Consider the following 20240-nt stretch of genomic DNA (forward strand, 5'->3'; position numbering starts at 1 on the left):
ATAGGCATTAGGATGGCACTGCTTTTATCCACAATGTGTGACTAGATTTTGTACTTTGTGGCATAGTCTATTTGCCCAAGCCTGTTTATATTATGTAAGAGATTAAGAAAGAGATGCAGAGTTTGCCAATTTCTGATGTTCTTCCTCTTTATCTGGCTCTTCGTGATAAGGAAAATGTTCTGTGGGTAACATTTTGTTTAACAAGGAGATATAATAAAGCATCATATACTGATTGTGCAAAACTTACAAGCTGGCACATTTACAGTACATGCCCATGTATGGTTGTTAAGAATTATATCCCAATGAGTTCAGTAGGAAGGTACACCACTGTTTAATAGCAGACCATCAGCTCTGCATAAAGGAGATCTACATTTAATCCCTGGCATTTCCAGTTAAAACAAGAGATCAGGTGGGGCCAGACTAATGGGAAATTGAAGAGCCCCTGCCAGTCAGAACAATAATAATAATAATAATAATAATAATGATGATGATGATGATGATGATGATGATGATGATGATGATGATGATGATGATGGAAGGGACCTTGGAGGTCATCTAGTCCAACCCCCTGCTCAGGCAGGAAATCCTATACTAGTGATGGCAAACCTTTTAGAGACCGAGTGCCCAAACTGCAACCCAAAACCCACTTATGTATCATCGGGTGCCAGATGGGCGTGGCCCATTGGATGGGTGTGGCCCATTGGGTGGGCGTGGCCCATTGGGTGGGCATGGCTGCGGTGGTAACGGCAGACTGGATGGGACTAAAAATTCAATCAATCAATTCCAACTTTGCGAGATCTTTTTTTTCCCCCACGAGAAGTTGAAATTGATTGATTGAACCTTTTTTTTTGTTTGCACATGGTGGCGGAGGCCTAAAACGAAAAGGTTTTATAAAACCCAGCTGAAGAACTGGAGCGACGGCACATGTGCCCACAGGGAGGGCTCTGTGTGCCACCTATGGCACGCGTGCCATAGGTTCGCCACCACGGCCCTATACCATTTCGGACAAATGGCTGTCCAGTCTCTTCTTAAAAACTTCCAGCGTTGGAGCATTCACCACTTCTGGAGGCAGGTGGTTCCACTGGTTAATTGTTCTAACTGTCAGGAAGTTTCTCCTTAGTTCTAGGTTGCTCCTCTCCTTCTTTGTTCTCCTGGGGGGGGGGTGGAGGATTCTTCCCAGCTGTTGCTCTTGCATGTATGAAGTTTGAAGAAAGGGAGAGAAAATGCTGAATTACCAAATCTCATTTTTTCTCAAAAGAAGGAATGAAGATTGAAGAAAAACTTAATGATCCTTCCAGCTGGTTCAGTGTGAAACAACTGCAATGGGAAGCATAGCATTCCCGTTGCTTATCTCTTACTCTGCTTCATTTGCCATGAAGGAGCCCAGTGAAATTTACTTGAGATTCAAAACCAGGCAGGCACAGGAAACATAAACTGCTCCGGGTGACAGGGAGGGATGGGAGGAGGGGTCATTTTTAAAGTGCCCCAAAGCGCAAACTCCAGTCTCTCTTCTCCTCGGTGGCAGCAGGTCACACTAGAATCCTCAGTTGGGTAGAACCAGGCAGGACTTCCATTCCTTCTTCCTTCTCTTTTTTTCTTTTCACAAGATATTCTCATTGATATTGTGCTGGGACACCCCAGGAAGCCTCTTTCTTTCCTGAAAAAGGGTAAGGAGAACCTAATCCTATTCTTTTTGAGATTGGCTTTAATTTGCGTTCATAAAGAGGGGTTTTTCCTGCCTGTGTTTATAGCCCAAATCTCATTTGACATGAATCTGACACGAAGCCCCAAAGTATGAAGAGAATACAATCGGCTATAGATATGAGGAGCCCCTAATAAATCAAGTTAGAGATAGTTTTTCTGTAATTATCTTTCTTCCTACAGAGTGTGTGCAATTTAATTTGATGGATGAAACTCCTCTCCTTTGGCTGATGGATTTCAAAAGACCAGCACTTGTCCCCAGGAGCATGTCATGCCTTAATCAATGAAAGGCTACCTTTGAAAAATATTATTCACTTTGGTTTTCTTTAAGTGAGGGTAATAATTTCTTTGATGTGTTGTTGAAGTAAAATAAGGTGGGGATATTTTAACGTCTAAAGGAATACCGGCTTAGCGAAACAGGAGAGGAAATTTAAATGCACACTATCCAAATGTACGTTTAAGTATTTCATCTTATCAGAGTGATTTAATCTAACTTTAACTTCTTTTTTAATTAAGCAGGAAACTTATCCCTCGTGTTAAGTACCTGGGCAAGAAAAAAAAAAATTCTGTCCTGAAGAAAGACAGACATTTTAAACTGAGCGTGTCTTAAAATGGCAAGTCATTTGAAGGCCAGGGAGCATGGCTATTCTTGGAAATAGCCCTGACGGGTTTCAACAGATGCAGCCTGAAGAATGTGGCTGGGGAGGGGCCTAAGGGGGGGGGAAGGAGCAGCTGACCCACTGCTTTGGTAATGCTTGGGGAGGGGGGTCTCGGAGCCTTCTGGCATGCAAGCAACTTTGACACTTTGAGCACAGATAGCTCTCTCCCCCCTTACGCATGGATGGCTGTTCCTTGGGAGGCGTTATGAGAGCAGCTATATTCTCCCAAAGGAGTTTAACTTTCCGAGAGATAAAATGCCGAGCGGGGCATGTTTGAAGACTTAAGTGTGAAATCCTTGACAAGAGAGAAATGCTGCGTTAGGAGATTGCTTTGCAGGAAATGAGGTAACTAGTTTATCTTTACCACTTTGGCACCATGCCTCCTGGCAACATGTAGGCGCTCACTTAGGTACTTCAGTGCTATTTGCTTTTATATTTCACCAGTTATTTAATTCATTTATTTGGTGCTTATCGAACTCCAAGATTTCCTCAAGGAGAACGGTTGCTGGAATTGGGTATGTCTAGTTTAACGAAGAGAAGGACGAGGGGTGACATGATACCAGTGTTCCAATATTTCAGGGGCTGCCACAAAGAAGAGGGAGTCAAGCTATTCTCCAAAGCACCTGAAGGCAGGACAAGAAGCAACGGGTGGAAACTAATCAAGGAGAGAAGCAACCTAGAACTAAGGAGAAACTTCCTGACAGTGAGAACAATTAACCAGTGGAACAACCTGCCTCCAGAATGCGCCAACACTGGAGGTTTTTAAGAAGAGACTGGACAGCCATTTGTCCGAAATGGTATAGGGTTTCCTGCCTGAGCAGGGGGTTGGACTAGATGACCCCCAAGGTCCCTTCCAACTTTACTATTATTATTATATTTCTTGTCCTTTCTCTGGAATGGGCTAGTTTTGATTGTCGAGAATGATCGGCCTGAGATCATTCAGGGCAATTCATAGCTGAATGGAGATTTGAACCCAGTCCTGGTTCCAAAAGCTTTGCAACTTCCTGTAGGACATCACAGGCAGGTGTTTCAGTCTCTAACTGACTGAACACCAAAATGAAAAAGAGCAGATTCTAGAGTCTGGATATTTGGTTTCCTAGGGTTTACATAATGGTTTGTCTGGTGGGGAGATGATGGCTGCTTTTTGAGTGAAGTTTTTTGTGCTTCTCACTATGGCATAGAAAATTCCGCTGGAAACATTGGCCCATTTAAAATAAAAAATCTGAGTAACATCCATCAACATTATATTTTATGGCAAGTTGGAAAATATGTTTATATTTTAATTATTTTTATTGTAAACTATTTCAAGATGTTGCTTATAATAGCAATTAGAAATGAGTATAAATCAGTCTTCCTGAAACTGAGCATCCTTCAAAAGCTTGGATCAGTTCCCCAAATTCTCATGCCAACATTTCCATCACCAAGAAATCTGAGTTTAATTTTATAATACTGTTTCACTGTTGTTGGCATTTGAGTTAGTTAACAAAATATTCAAGGACAATGAAACAAAAAAGGGGTAAGAATGAAAAGTTTATTGTTATATCCACCTGAGGGCAAGACAAGAAGTAAAGCAGTGGTTCTCAACCTGTGGGTCGGGACCCCATTTGGGGTCGATCGACCATTTCACGGGGGTCACCAAGCAAGGCTGTCCGCCATTTTTTTTGTCCGCCATTTTTTTTGTCCGCCATTTTTTTCCCCTTTTCCGGCGGGTGCCTTACCTCCCTTGGGCTGGGCCAGCTGGTGGTCGGCCTGCTCCGTCTCTGCCGCTTGCCAGCTACACCTCGGCCGGCGCAGGGGGCGGAACCACACATGCGTGGCGCTCCCGGGCAGGGAAAGTCCTCGACTTACGACCGGCTGGGTAGTCCTCGACTTACGACCGGTTTAGTCCTCAATTTACGACCGGTTTAGTCCTTGACTTACGACCGGTTTAGTCCTCGACTTACGACCGGTTGGGGTCGCGGCATTAAAAAGGTTGAGAACCACTGAAAAGGATGGAAAGTTATCAAAGAGAAGCAACCTAGAACTAAGGAGAAATTTTCTGACAGTGAGAACAATTGATTAGTGGAACAGCTTGCCTCCAGAAATTATAGGTGCTTTTCACAAAGAGATTGGACAGCCCTTTATCTGAAATGGTATAGGGCAGGGGTGTCAAACTGCAGGCCCATGGGCCGGATGAGTCACGCAGAAGTTGCGCCCAACCCATTGCCGGCAATGGCAAAACTGTCCCAATACGTTGCGCGATGTCATGAGTTTGACATGTCTGGTATAGGGTCTCCTGCTTCAGCAGGGAGTTGGACTAGAAGATCTCCAAGGTCCCTTCCAACTCTATTATTCTGTTATTCTGCAATTAATGAGTCCTAAGCAGTTGAAAAAAAGCAGCTAATCATTAAAGCTGATCAAAATAAGAAATTAGATAAAATCAACAGACATCTTAGGAAACTGATAGCTTAACACTAGCATTTTACACCATAAACCTAACTTAGCTTATCAGTTACAGCAGCAGTTCTCAACCTATGGGTCGCGACCCCATTTGGGGTTGATCGACCATTTCACGGGGGTCGCCAAGCAAGGCTGTCCGCCATTTTTTTCCCCTTTTCCGGTGGGTGCCTTACCTCCCTTGAGCTGGGCCAGCTGGTGGTCGGCCTGCTCCGTCTCTGCCGCTTGCCAGCTAAGCCTCGGCCGGCGCAGGGGGCGGAACCACGCATGTGCGGCGCTCCCAGGCAGGGGAAGTCCTCGACTTACGACCGGTTGGGTAGTCCTCGACTTAAGACTGGTTTAGTCCTCGACTTACGACCGGTTTAGTCCTCGACTTACGACCGGTTGGGGGTCGCGGCATTAAAAAGGTTGAGAACCACTGAGTTACAGAAATAATTTGAACATATTATACCCCAAATGTTTTATTTCAGAGGATGCAAAATTGAAAAAGTTATTATTCGTCTATTAAACCAGAGTTCTGGGAGTCATTTAAGCTATAGCTGTATAAGCCTGAACCCGTATTCAAGACAACTCAGGATTACATATATTATATACATTTCTAATATATCTAATCTCAGGCATAGATTTTATCTATTAATTACTATTCTACCTTTCTGCTTAAAACAATGCTCATGTAGCAACCAAACAAAATGTTAATACATATCCAGATATGAGGGCATAGGATAGAAACATAAAAATGCCATTTGCACAAGAGCAAGACTTAATAATAGAATGACATCTACTCAGAAGATGCTTGTAATGGAACACAACACAATGGAAAATTAACTAGGTTATTCTAGGACAAGCAGCTCTTCTAAAATGGAGAACCAATTCCTCTATTGCTTCAAGTAGAACGATCCATTTAACTATAAACATAGTCATCAAGGCCTGTTAATGAATCCCATACAATGTTTATTCAAAAGGCAATTAACCAGTTTCGTCTAGTTCTTCAAACCTAAGAATAACCCTGCTGGTCAGATCAACATCTTTACAATCAGCTTCACTGGATGAACCTTGATCCTAGTGCCTCCTATGGTTTTATACATCTCAATCATATTCTTTCTCAAACTATAGCCTCCAGAATTCTTCACCATTGGTTATGCTTTCTAGAACTGATAGGAATTGAAGTCCAAAGCAACTAGAATATCAATTTACCCTTTTCTCACCTGTTGCAAAGTCTTTATCCAAATAGCAATGTTTTGGAGGAAAATAATTCCATCCCTGGAGGCTTCAATCAAGAAGGGAGAGGAGCCATCTGTCCTTTTAGATGAAAGATAAGGATAGCTTTTTAATGAACAAACGTGCATATTATTGCTGTTGTTGTTGTTGTTAGGTTTTCATTCTTTTAAAAAATATTTGATCAACTCAAGGCAACAAACATGCCTAATAAACCTTCCTCCTATTTTTTTCAACCTATGAGATAGGTTGGGCTGAGAGAGTGTTACTGGCCCAAAGTCACATGCCTAAGGAGGTACAGGAACTCACAGGCTCCTGGTTTGTAGGCCAGCACCTTCACTACACCGAGCTGGCTCTGGCGATTTGGAATGGAGTTGTAGTTTAGTTCAGTGGGTTTTTTTTTTTTCAAATAAATTAGGACTGTATGGGAGTCTGATCTGATTTGCCTATCCAAATTAATCTGAAGTGAAGACTAACTTGGAAAATATTAATTTGCAAAGGTCATCTATTCAGTGAAATGTGCAGTTGAATAAGTATTATAAATTTTACATGAGTTGTTAGTCCTTTTTAACCCTTATAGCTGAACAGGTGTGTAAACATGTGTGAAGGGTTCTGGATCAAGAGTCTCTGGCTTCACATTCCCCTGACCTACCCACCTTTGTTTTTCTGTTGCAAAAGGAGGGAATTCTGTGCATGTTCATTTTAATGGATTAACTCTATGGGATTTGAGGCTGGGTTATTAGTAAGGTTACTTAGATTAACAGCCAAGAGGATCTATTTATATTTATATTTATATTTATATTAAAGTTAAATTGAATAAAAATCCATTTCAGCATTCAGGATTGGGATCTCGGGAGACTGGAGTGACTGGGGTGCAAAAATGCTCTCTTATCCAGACATACCATCTGAAGAGGGATACAAACTATCATTTACCGAGTGATAATTAACCACACAGACATACCAACCAAATGCTGCAGATATGTTGTTAAAGTGTTAATTATCCTCCTGCTCGTTTATATTTCATTTCTTTGAGGTACGCTTACAGATTATAAGAAAACTTTGGGATCAATTTTAGTAAGATGTTTAAATATGGGTGTACAAATTATTGTGTTTTTTTTCTCCTTGTTCTGGGTTTTTTTTAGCAAGATCCTGGCTGTGATATTATATTGCAGTCATGGCGCCCAAGAAGAAGAATGTCAAAAAGAACAAGGCGGATATCAATGAGTTAACCATTATAGTGGAGGATGGGCCTCTCAGCAAGCTCAATGGATTGAATACCTTCCTGGAAGGAGGCAATGGCTTCAGTTGTGTTTCCACAGAAGTTTCTGATGCTTTCTATAGTCCCAACCTCTTGGAAGGTTTGTGTAGGATGAGGCTGGAAAATTTTCTCTGTGATTTAATAATTGGTACCAAAACCAAGTCCTTTGATGTCCACAAGGTGGTGATGGCATCATGCAGTGATTATTTCCATAACATCCTAAAGAAAGATCCATCAACTCAAAGAGTGGACCTCAATGATGTATCCCCACTAGGCCTAGCCACTGTGATTGCGTACGCCTATACTGGAAAACTTACACTATCCCTGTATACTATAGGTAGTATTATCTCCACAGCCATTTATCTTCAGATACACACCCTTGTGAAGATGTGCAGTGACTTTCTGATGCAAGAAATCAATGTGGAGAATTGTATGTATATTGCCAACATTGCAGAGACATATGGACTGAAAACTGCTAAGGAAGCATCACAGAAATTCATTAGAGACAATTTCATTGAGTTTTCAGAATCAGATAACTTCTTAAAGCTTACTTTTGACCAGATTAACGAACTTCTTGCAGATGATGACTTGCAGTTGCCTTCTGAACTTATTGCATTCCAGATTGCAATGAGATGGCTGGAATTTGACCAAAAAAGAACTAAGTATGCTGCAGATCTTTTGAGCAACATTCGGTTTGGTACCATCTCTGCTCAGGACCTGGTGAATTATGTTCAGACTGTACCAAGAATGATGCTAGACACAGATTGCCATAGACTTCTGGTAGATGCCATGAATTACCACTTACTTCCTTACCACCAGAATACTCTACAGTCAAGAAGAACCAGGATTCGAGGAGGATTACGAGTCCTAGTTACAGTCGGGGGACGTCCAGCTTTAACAGAAAAATCTCTTAGCAGAGACATTTTATACAGAGATCCCGACAATGGGTGGAAAAGACTTACAGAGATGCCTGCCAAAAGCTTCAACCAGTGTGTCATCGTGATGGATGGATTTCTCTATGTGGCAGGTGGCGAAGACCAGAACGATGCCAGAAATCAAGCAAAGCATGCAGTCAGCAATTTTTGCAGGTAACTGATTATATATAGCAGTAGAGACATAGCACAGAGCTGACAGCTCCAGAAAAAGAAGGAGAAATATATGTATATATGTGGCGGGGAGGGCGGGGGGGAAGAGAAAATATATAGTTCCAAGAAATAGCAAATTAATTTGGTTCATTGCTTTAAAATTATTTTTCTCAACCTGGCAACCTCCTAGTGGATTGGATTACAATTATGATTAGCACGTCAGCAAAGGGGGCGGGGAATTATTATCCAACACATCTGGACACCACCAGGTCAGAGAAGTTATCCTGCAGTCGGATGAGAAGCCTTTTTCTCTCTCTTTTCTTTTCTGGGGTTACACATATAAAAATAGTGCTATTAGTGCTAAAATAGTGCTTTGCTAAGAGGTATGATTTTGCATCTTATTTTTCATGGAGAAATCTGCAGATCCTCTTTGTGCTTGGGGCAAGGCAGTCTGAGATCACATGCAGCTGCCCTACCTCACTTCAACCTTGGAAGCAAATTCCTGAATTCTATTTTAAAAAATAAATTCCACTATATTATATTATGTTTGATCAATTTCATAAAGTTGCCCAATCAATATGCCCCGGGAGACTGTACAGTATTAAAAACCACATTACATTACATTATTATGTATTATTGACAAGAGGCAATTTTCAAAATTGAAAAAAATTACAGGCATAGAAACTCCCAAGCCAGGGTCTAAGGGGCAGAGCCTTTTAGAAGGAAAGTCAGAGCCATTTGGATCTGGGGTGTTGGGCATGCAAGGGGATGTTGTTACATAAGACAGGTGCAGTAATAGAGAAGACACATCTCCTGTGTCTCACCAGTTAGCACTGCTTATATGTCAAGACCCAGAATATGCCGACCAGGTCAGATCTTAATGAATAGGCAGAAATAATTAGAGAAAGGCAGTCTTGCAAATAACTAAACCCTATGCCAGCAACTTGATTTGCATCCAGAAGCCTACTGGTAATCAGTGCAACTAGTGAAGTAGCAGTCTATGTAGCCACACAAGGGTAGAGGTGATCGTGAGGAGAACTCGCAATCCCGATTTTGTGCACAAGATCGATTTGTGCAAGTTGTACACTGGTTCTATTAGGCATACTTGGGACCATCTCTAGAAATGAAGATAGAAACTTTCTGGACCCAGATGATCCCACTCACTCAGTCTTACTATGGTTTTCTGAGCCTGTTCTTCCCCATCCAGACCCTTACAACTTCCAGACACTGAGAGAATTTCAACAGTATCACTTGGGTGGCAAGGATTGAGCTTTATCACTGGGTTTCATCAATGTACTGATGACACTTAATCCCATGGTGACAGATATTAAACAGGGTTAGGAAGACAATCAAGCTCTGAGGCAAAGGCTCAGGACTAAGCTGTGACATTCCCATTCCCTATCTCAATTAACGTGAAACCAACCCTACAAGAAGGAAAACCACTGTAACCTGTGCCTCTCACTTTCAACCTGCTGAGCTAATGGTGAAGAATATCATGATCAATGTTACCAAAGACCACTGAGAGTTCGAGCAGCACCCTGATGCTCCCATCCTGGCCCTAAAATTAGTTATCAACAAACAAAAGCAGTGCTGCTTTGGCATTCTATCCAGGCCTGAAATCTAATAGATTTAGATAATTTGTGACTTCCAGAGCCCTCTTCCCTGTCTTTTGCCAGAGTGTATCTCAATCAACAGTACCAGACTTACACAACTAGAGTCCAATTCAAAGTAAATCCAAGTATCTTTGTCCAATACATGCCTCAAATAATCCTCTGTAGATGCAATAGGAGCAGAAGAATAAGTATTTTTTTTCTCACTCTTATCACTGTAGGGTAACAAAGGCTCTTACCTATCTTGAGTCAGATTAGTTTGTCTTCTCCAGTGATATTCTAGCATCTCTTCTGATGCTTCATCTCCTGGAGTTCCTCTGAGAATCAGGGGTCAGTGACAGAATGTGACTGTCGGAAATTAATAAATTAATAAATATTTGGAGAGCAATCATATTAAGCAGTTTATGTAATTAATGTTAATTCAATTTACATTAAATCAAATTATGTTTTGTTCCACATATACTAAAAAAAAGAAAAATACATAAATATTCAGATCCACTAATTTCCTCCCCTCAAATACAGTTGATGATTGAGAGGCATAGTTACCATTATGTTATAAGAGCCGTAATGATGCAGTGGTTAGAATGCAATATTGCAGGCTAACTCTGTTGACTGCCAACAGTTCGATTCTGACTGGCTCAAGATTGACTCAGCCTTACATCCTTCCAAGGTCAGTAAAAGGAGGACCCAGATTGCTGGGGGGGAAAAGCTGACACTGTAAATTTCTCAAAGAGTGCCGTAAAGCACTATGAAACAGTGTATAAGTCTGCTGTTGCTATCTTTCCCTGAGACAACAGGATTCCATTATTTTAATCTGTTTCTTTTTTAATTAAAAACAAAATATGAGTGATTCAGATTGCAATTTGAGGATAGTAATTTTCATCTGCATAATTTTCTTGATAAAAATTATCCCATTTTTACCAACATTATCCTTCCGTCTATTAGGGCAAAAGTATGTGGTTTATGTCCTGTTATGGAATTCTTAGTGACTCTTTCACTTGTTTGAAACAGGAAAGAACTTTATGTAGCCCTCCTTGTTTTCTGGAACATCCAGAACAATTGGACAACTTCTAGGACTTCTTTTTGGCAGTAACCTTACATGCCAGTATTTCCTTTTTTCCATGACTATCCTGGTAAAGGAAGAAAAAAGCTAAGAGGAGAGTGTAACAGAGGATATATTTGCTGTGAAAGGATTTGCCAGATCACTTGAGAACATTTCCATTTTAGAAGGAAGACATAAATATAATTAATATATTTTTGACTGCAGACATCTGCATTTCTTGTCTAAACATTATTCTAAAGAGCTGAGGATCGTGCACACAATTTACCCTTTCAAGATTTTATCCTCATTTGATCCTGAGAAGCTGAGTGATAATGATCAGCCCAGAGTATCTTGTGAGCTTCATCAGAGCATCAGCATTTTAGTCCACTGTATTAACTTATTACAACACACTAGTTATTATAATGTTCCATTCTTTTTCCAAATTACTCAGAATAATTTCTAGAGTCAGCCAAGATGACTTAGTTTCAGTGCTAGAAATATATTATGCTGCTTAATACTTACGGAATGGAAAGATGAATATGTTCCGTTTCCCCACATATGTCTTGCAGCAAAGAAGGCATGTACTATCCACCATGTATGCCAAATCATATATGGTTAGTTTTTCTCTTCACCACGTCCTAATTATACACAGCCTGAAATCACATTTAAATTTGGGGGAGAATTATATCCCAGGAATAGAAGTTTGGCCTTACATGCAGAACATTCAAGTTCTGGTCTCTGACATGTACTGAGGAACTGCCAGTCTATGTACGTCTTCCTGACTAAAGAGTAGATTGTCCAGGCATAAGGAACTTTCTAAAAACATATCTGTGCAGCACACTAAAAATCTATAAGAAGCAGGACGCCTCACTCCATAGAATGGTAGAAAGTGTCCCACAATTTTGCTTTGAGTTTTGAGATGTAATGCTAAGAACTGATTTGAAATGGGTTATACTTTAGGACCTCCTTCCTTCAATATGCTGTAGCTGACTGATATCATTGAAACTTTTCATTTATTAGCTTCACATCTTTTGAAAATTCCCATCTAATTTTCTAGAAGGAACTCTGTAAGAGGAGTGATAGAAAAGCTAGTGCAAAAGTTCTCCTTTTCTACGTTTCCATAACAATTGGTAATGTTTTAGTAATTATTCATAAGCATTTTAGAAGTTTTTTTTTCCTGTTCTGAATAAAGAATGCAGACTTAGAAAAACAAGCATTATACATTTTTGGAATAGTTTTCTCTTATCCAGGTTGGTCTGTTAGGACAGACCTGTAACGGACTCAACTGTTACTTTCAAAAATATCCGTCATTGTTTTTATGGTCCCTCAGATCAATTCTGACCCTTGGTGTACAGAAACAAGTCCGTGCAGTTTTCCTAGCTGCGTTTTTTAAAATAATATTTTTTTATTAAAATTACAATTACAAAGATAAAAAGCTAATCCAAATAAAAATATAAAAGAATGAAAAAGAATGAATATAGTACTGTAAAGCAAAAGAAAAGAAATATATAAAGAAATAATTTCCCCCTTCATCCAGCAAGTACAAACAATGTTAGTAATGTATTACCTTCTCTGAAAATACAGTACTATCTTCCCATTACCTCATCTCTTATCTATAAACAGTTTGTTAAAGCCTCAACATTCAATCCTAGTCAGCAAAAGTCCATTAAGGATTCTCAGAAATTATATATATATATATATATATATATATATATATATATATATATATATATATATGGTTGCAAATAACATAGAAGACAAACGAATGACTCCTGGGAATATCCATGATACAAAATAAAAATGCGAACACCAGGAGAATATAAAACAATTAAAAGTTTAGTAAAAACCTTAAAAACTTTTAAAAGCATACAATCATAGGGGCCAAGCTTTCGTCGGATCCTTCCGACATCCTCAGGGCACAAAGTTAATCAATGGGAAAAGCATTTATAAATAAGCCAACGCCTGCATCCGGGCCCTAGATCTCGTGACAGGGCCATGATAACCAATCATTGTAACATCCTCATTAACCCCTTTAATTATCCTTCTATCCTTATTTGTGCTGCATTTCCGTGTCAAACCACCGTGGGGACGTTTCGCCTCATTAGGCTTATAATCATTCTCTAGATGTTTCCTCTCATCTCGGATGGAGTGTCTTTTACAGTTCATCGTCTTCCCTTGCTGAAAATCATCCTTCCCACCGTCCCATTTATCCATATGGGGTTCTGACACAGAAGCACCTTCCTCCAGTTTATCAGAAGGTCTCCCTTGCCATCGTATCATTGGAAGACCATCTTTAGGAACATCATCAAAACAATTGGATGCCTCTATATAACCCTTTCCCTCACCCCCCTCTCCAATCCTATGTAATCCTAATGACATGAACGTGTCAGTATGTGCTGTTTGTGGGGGTTGCTTGCATATTTCCTCCATTTGCTTCCTCTCCTCACCTCCCTGCGTATCATTTAACTTCAGCTGTAAAGCAGTAAACACGATCCCCTTTTCCCTTTCGTCAGTGTGAATAGCGCACGGGGGGAGGTGCTTCCACTCTCCATTAGAAAGCCCTCGCTCGCCACCCTCTACCGTCAAGCAGCCCTGAGAGCTTAAGTTCGGAGCTCCTATGTTATGCTGTGTCATGCAGTGAGCCGTCCTCTCCACCTGCGCAGCTGTTTCTAAGTGGGGAAGTCTCGAGTCCTCCCTCCTCCACGTGTCCTCCGACATTAATACTTCCTTATTTTTTTTCAGGTATGATCCTCGCTTCAACACTTGGATACATCTGGCCAATATGAATCAAAAGCGCACTCATTTTAGTCTGAATATGTTCAACGGTCTCCTTTTTGCAGTCGGGGGTCGCAATTCTGAAGGGTGTCTCTCTTCGGTTGAATGTTATGTCCCTGCAATTAACCAGTGGCAGCTGAAGTCTCCACTGGAGATGCCCAGGTGCTGCCATGCTAGTGCAGTAGTAGATGGTAGGATCTTGGTCACAGGAGGCTATATCAATAATGCTTACTCCCATTCGGTTTGCATGTATGACCCCGCTAGTGACAGCTGGCAAGACAAGGCCAGCCTTAGCACCCCGAGAGGATGGCACTGTGCCATTGCCCTAAGGGAAAAGGTCTACATCATGGGAGGGTCCCAACTGGGAGGGCGAGGGGAAAGAGTTGATGTGCTTCCTGTCGAGTGTTATAGTCCATATTCTGGCCAGTGGAATTATGTTGCTCCTCTTCCCGCTGGTGTGAGCACTGCTGGTGCTTCTACTCTTAATGGAAGGATTTACTTAGTGGGAGGCTGGAATGAAATAGAAAAGAAATACAAGAAATGTATTCAGTGTTACAACCCTGACCTTAATGAATGGACCGATGAAGATGAGCTACCTGAAGCCACCGTAGGAGTGTCATGCTGCACCATTGCCATGCCCAACACTAAGACCAGGGAATCGAGATCTAGCTCGGTATCTTCAGTACCAGTTAGTATTTAAGTTCTTCTTTTTTTTAATTAATCACTCCCCCTGCTATAAATTTAAAAAAGCTATACTAAATTTTTAAAATGTTTCTTTCTCGCTACTGGGTTGTAATCCCTTTTAAGAAGCGTCCCTATCAGAAGGGATTGAGGAGAGAAGCGTTAAAAGCTATTGGCATGTGTTTCAGTTTTATAAAATAAAAAGTGGCCAATTTTCATGGGATTTGAAAACACATGGTATGACCAAAGAAATTTAAAATCTAATACATTTTATGCACCATAATGTGCACCATAAGACAAAGGCCTCTGATCCGTTGATCATCACAAAGTACCTTACTTCCTGTGGGACCTCTTGTTCAGATTCTGCAATCGATTTAGAAAAACTTAAGTGTTTCCAAGCACATGGCTCAAAGTATGGCTGATCAGAAGGCACAGTTCAGCTAAGTCTCCCTCCATAGGGGTAAAGGTAAAAGACGGAGCAATATATCAGAATTACCAAATGGAAGACTAATATTTCTAAAGTCCATGGGCATTTGAGGTTGGGAGCAAATGACATCATGCTCATCATAATATCATAGGGCAAGGGACATGAATTATATAATTTGCATCAAAGATACAACTGAGGCCAATTAGAGAATTCACATTATTTGCATATTGACACCAGTGATGTCATCCAGGCTTCTTACAGACATCTATATTGGAATCTTCTGCAAACTTCTGTGAATAAAACAAAATAATGAGACTTAGCAGGAAGCAATTAGTATTTTAAATAAGGATTTATTTCCAGAATGCAGTGTTTTGCTTTATTGTTGTTTACTGAATAAATCATAATTGGCTGAGCTCACAAAGTAAGCTAAATCATTGCTTACAAAGCTTAGTGGCTCAATTCCCATGACATGCTAAATCACAGGCAAATCACATATAGTGAATTATATGAATCTGCCTATAATCTATAAGAAGGCATGAAAATAGATTAACTCTATAAATATGAGGAATGTAGATATAAGTAAAATCTAAAATTATGTCATATTTCTGCAGTGCCTGGGACTCTGTCAACGTATCAATGAAATGTTTACATGCAATGATAAATTTCACCCTGTGGTTAGGCTTATGAAACTGTGGTTATGCTTACCCAAGGTCTGCAAAAAGTCAGATGATATGTCATCTGAATTTGCAAGGGAGGGGATTTAGCTTAAGGTTTAATTCACTTTCTTCCTAAACAGGAAGCAAGAATAGCTGCACAGTGCAGCTGCTTCAACCTCACACGGTTTCTTCAACTCATGCATGTTGTGTGGAATAAAATAAAGATGCCAGAGAAAAGGTGGTGGCTTAGCTTTCCTTCACTCTACATAAATTGAGTCACTTAAAAAAAATATTAACATATCACACACATACACATCAGGAAATGTCAGGCAGGCAGTTCAAAGCTAAGATGGTGGGGACACTTGCTGACATAGCATCAAGGCTTCTTCATGGTACTCAATATCATCTGGCATGGCATATATGCATATATAAGGCTAGCCCCAGATGGTTAGAAAGTTACAGTAAAGAAATAGTACATCAGGTTTCATGCACTGCACTAAACCATAATGTATTTAATTTTGTCTTATCGAGTTCTACAAATCCAGCCAACTGTGCTTTATTCAATAAAACATGGTTAAACAAAGGCTTAGCATGTGACAACTGGATCTAAATTCCAAAACAGCCATCTATGCAAAACACAGTATGTGAGGACTGTCATGTAAGCATGTGCCTCAATAAGTCTTTCCTTTCACTTTGCTCCTTATACATCTTGTACTCCCAGCCCAATTCTGTTCCAAAAACATTTACAACTCTCTGGAAAAAGTCTGAGGATGCATTAACAGGAATGAATTGCCTCCCACCATTTTACAAAAAGAAGCCCTTCTGTTCATGAAAGGTCTTAAATGTGCACTGTCCCAAATTTCTGTTGATCTTAATATTTCTGAATTGTATTCTGATAGTTTCATTTCTCTAATGCCTCTTTAAAAATAAGCGCCATTGGGCTTAATGGAGCTTCTTTTTAAACAAACATGCATAAAATTGCAACTTTGATTGAGTTTAATGGTCTTTACTTCCAGGTAAGTGTGCACTTAAATTTGTCTTGATCATACCATGTAACAAGATTTTTTTTAATGACAAACAATTGCTTCATATTTGATCCATAACAAAAAGAAATGTTTATATATTGTTTTTTATAATTGTCCTATCATAGTCTAACGTAGTGGTTCTTAATCTATGATCCGCGGACCCCTGGGGGGAATGATGTTATCACAGGGGGTCACCGAAGGATTGAAGAAATGTTATGACTTAAATCTTGAGTTAAGTCTTGGTGGTCCATGACCATGGTCCATGGCCACAAAGGGTATTTAAAAGGGGTCCGTGGTGAAGAAAAGGTTGAAAACCACTGGTCTAACGTATTTCTCTAATAATTTACCACAAGTAAGCTGAAATTGGGAAAATTATTTGGTCCAATAAGTTAATAGCATTGTTTAGAATATCTGACAGGGATCCAAAATCTTCATGTTAATTTACCAATGCTTTCACTTGAATTGCTTACATAACATAGTATGGAAGAAGAAGAATGAAGATACAACTAAATTAGTCTGAAAGGTGTGCTGTTACTATTGTTTGATACTTGAATGGCCCTGTCAGTGTGCGTCTGTCATAGTTTAAATCAATAATGTAAAAATAGGAACAATTTCTATTTCTTTACAAGCTGCAAAAGCAAAATAACCCAATTTGTTTGGGACTTTGTTTATTTATATTTGTGGGCAGGGATTGGGTGGGAAGTAACGAGATGTACCAGAAATTCATATACATCTGAGTATGCACAAATGTTATCAGCCTTAACTAGAATAAAAAGCACAGGTGTTGCTAGACTAGAAATGTGATGTGAACTGATTCCAGCAAGGCACCACCTAACGATGCAATAATCCCAGTTAGCAGGCATCTTCTATGGCTCTACCATTCCTGATGCAACTGGCCAGGACCAGTTTTTTCAAAGTCTAATTAGAGCTGGGGCACTCCATATCTTGTAACTGCAATGGCACCTGCCTAGAACTCAACAGTAATATACCACTGATATCCTTGGGTAGTAAGATTCAATCGCCACATTTAAGAAAGAAACAATTACATAAAGGAGTAACACTCTACCCCAAAACAGGAAAGCATACTGAGCATATTAGCATTATGCAATAGAGTAACAGGCTAGAGACTTGCTTCATATCATATCTCTGACAAGAATATATATTTATGATCGATATACATTGTATCTTATGTATGTGCCCTTTTTATTGTGATTTGGTCAGGGGGTTGTAAAACAAAAACAAAAAACTTACCAACTGCTCCTGATTAATGTAGTGTATGTGTATAGGGCCTACAATCATGGTCCCCCTTATCCACCCCCTTTTGAAGGGTAACAGTAGCATGTTTTTTAAATGTATAATATGAGCATAATATTCTCTTTCTCATATTATATTGAACACCAATAGGAAAGGATCAAGTCTCCAGATTTTGCCTTACTCAGCTCTCCTGAATAAATGTGCAAAATTCTCATGATGAAAAATAGAAGTAATAAAAGAAAGAAGATAATAGATTTTATACTTTGGTCTGTAGTCTTACATTTTTATGTGGTTATGTTTGTAACATTTCTCAGTCCAGTTCTAAAGCCTGATCTGCAGAGGTAAGCCTTCAAGTCTGTGTTGACTCTTGGCAACTGCCTGGACAAATCCTGGCAGTTTTCTTAGCAAGATTTCTGAAGTGTTTTGCCATTTCCTGCTTCCCAGGACTGAGAGGGAGTGATTGACCCAGGGACACCAAGTTGACTGTGTGTCTAAAGCTGAACTAGAACTCACAGTTTTCCAGTTTTTAGCCTGGTGCCACCTGATGCCTTAACCACTTACCCCAAACTGGCTCTCAAATATGCTGATAACTGTCTATTCACCAGGTATCTCTTGCATAACGCCATATTTGTGTTTGCTGGAAAGCCAGTTCAGAGAAAGTGAGACACTTGGAAGCAGTAATATTCACATTAACAGTTTCTGTGAATGACAAGATGTCCGCTTCAATTGAGGTTGATTGTTTCACCTAGGTATCTGTTGCAGTTATAAAACGTGAGGTTAGCGTGAGATTAATTGGAATGCGTAGTCTGGCCAGTTCTGACATAATGAGGAAAGTATTTTTTAATATAAAACATAACTGTAACAAAATGTGGCAATGAATATTGGCTTGGAGATTTTCAAAAGGGGATTAGACAGATTCAGGGAGCAGAGAGATTTGTTAACCACAACGGCAGTGGAAAACGTCAATATTTAGTGACACTCATGATCAGTTGCTAAAATATGGAAAGCATTTACCTTCAAGTCCTTATGTGCACCTTCAAAAGGCCTTTTGCCAACTATGGAAGGTATTTGATTTGACTGAACTCTAGATTTTCCTAGACCACATTGTTTTCATCAGTCCTAGATACCAAGAGATCATTTAAAAGTCATTGAAGCATCCTTTAGAAACTCTTGGAAAATGTGTTGATGAAGTTTCCAAATGCACCAAGAAAAGAGCAATCCAGTGCTCTCTAGTTTTACAAAGGTTTACAAGTAGATGGAGAACGAGGCGTGCATTCAGTCCCTCTCCTTATTCTCTCAAATGTTAAACATTCAGCTTTGGGGGTCTTATGAAAGGTTGAACTTGCATGTGCTTTGAAGACAAACACAAGTTCCCGGTTGTATAGAGAACTGTACTTCAGTTCAGCTAATTGAAAATGGAACCCCTTCTCAGATTTTCCAGCTGAACATGTGGATGTTGCAAGGCTGGGCGCATTAATCCCATTTTCTAGCTACTTTCAAGCCCTTGTGCATTCAGGCAAACACATGAAGAGTTTTTCTAAGACTAAGTCACTGGCTTTAGGAATTTTGTACTACTGCTATAGCAATCTATGTGTGATTGCGGTTTTGAGTAATCCCATAGATTTCAACAGGAATTATAAAGAGTGCACAATTTCTTACACGAGAGCTAGCAATTCCCAAATTTATGGTTTTCCTAGCAAAGTATTTCCAGGTGAAGGCACTGGAACTAATTATAATTAAACCATTTAAATATTGCAGATATGCAGAAACATCACACTTTTTGCTAAGGGTTATTATAATTAGAGCTGTGCAGTCTTGGATTTAATTCCAAAAAGCTGCTTCAAGTGAGTTTGCAAATGGAGCAGTTACCAGTGACTCTAAAGCAGTCCTGTTTTTTCCCAGATCCACTGCAGGGAAGCAGGATCCTGGTGAAAGATATCTCACTCTAAAAAACTGCAGATAGACACTACATTATTCAAAGCACCTCTTCTAATACTGCATTGCTGTATTTATCACTTCTGGCACAGGTTCTCGACACTTATTACTAACTCATCTATGCTGCTACTAGAAGCCTGACATATAGAAACTGGGCAAGTTAAGCTTTTCCAGGCATGAAGAATGACGTCTGTTTAAATGCAAGGAATGGGGGAATGTTAATTTGTATATAATAGGAAGCAGCTAACAGCATACAGAGATGATAGTAGGCCTTAGACCAGGAATAGACCATACGCTGACTTCCAGATGTTATTAAACAGAGAAGCTGCAAAAAAACTGGGGGGGAAAAACCAGGAATTACAAGACAATGTAATACTATTTGCATGATTATATTCCCCAAGTCTTGAATGAACAAAGAAAAATGAATGTCAGGTAAAGGTACATGTTATGTGATAACAAAAAGAGAAAGAAGTAATTGTTA

The 20240-nt window shown here is 39.7% G+C and overlaps 1 protein-coding gene across 1 annotated transcript; it reads left to right on the forward strand.

Moving 5' to 3' along the window:
• Positions 1-1641: 1641 nt before the first annotated feature.
• KLHL31 (kelch like family member 31) lies at positions 1642-14662 on the forward strand. The gene is made up of 3 exons (XM_015821219.1): positions 1642-1667; positions 7154-8357; positions 13749-14662. The coding sequence occupies exons 2-3, from the start codon at positions 7186-7188 to the stop codon at positions 14479-14481; spliced, it is 1905 nt and encodes a 634-aa protein (XP_015676705.1). The 5' UTR covers positions 1642-1667; positions 7154-7185; the 3' UTR covers positions 14482-14662.
• The last annotated feature ends 5578 nt before the right edge of the window (positions 14663-20240 follow it).

Source organism: Protobothrops mucrosquamatus, unplaced genomic scaffold (genome assembly GCF_001527695.2).
Source record: "Protobothrops mucrosquamatus isolate PMUCROS unplaced genomic scaffold, P.Mucros_1.0 scaffold1278, whole genome shotgun sequence".
NCBI classification, from domain to species: domain Eukaryota; kingdom Metazoa; phylum Chordata; class Lepidosauria; order Squamata; family Viperidae; genus Protobothrops; species Protobothrops mucrosquamatus.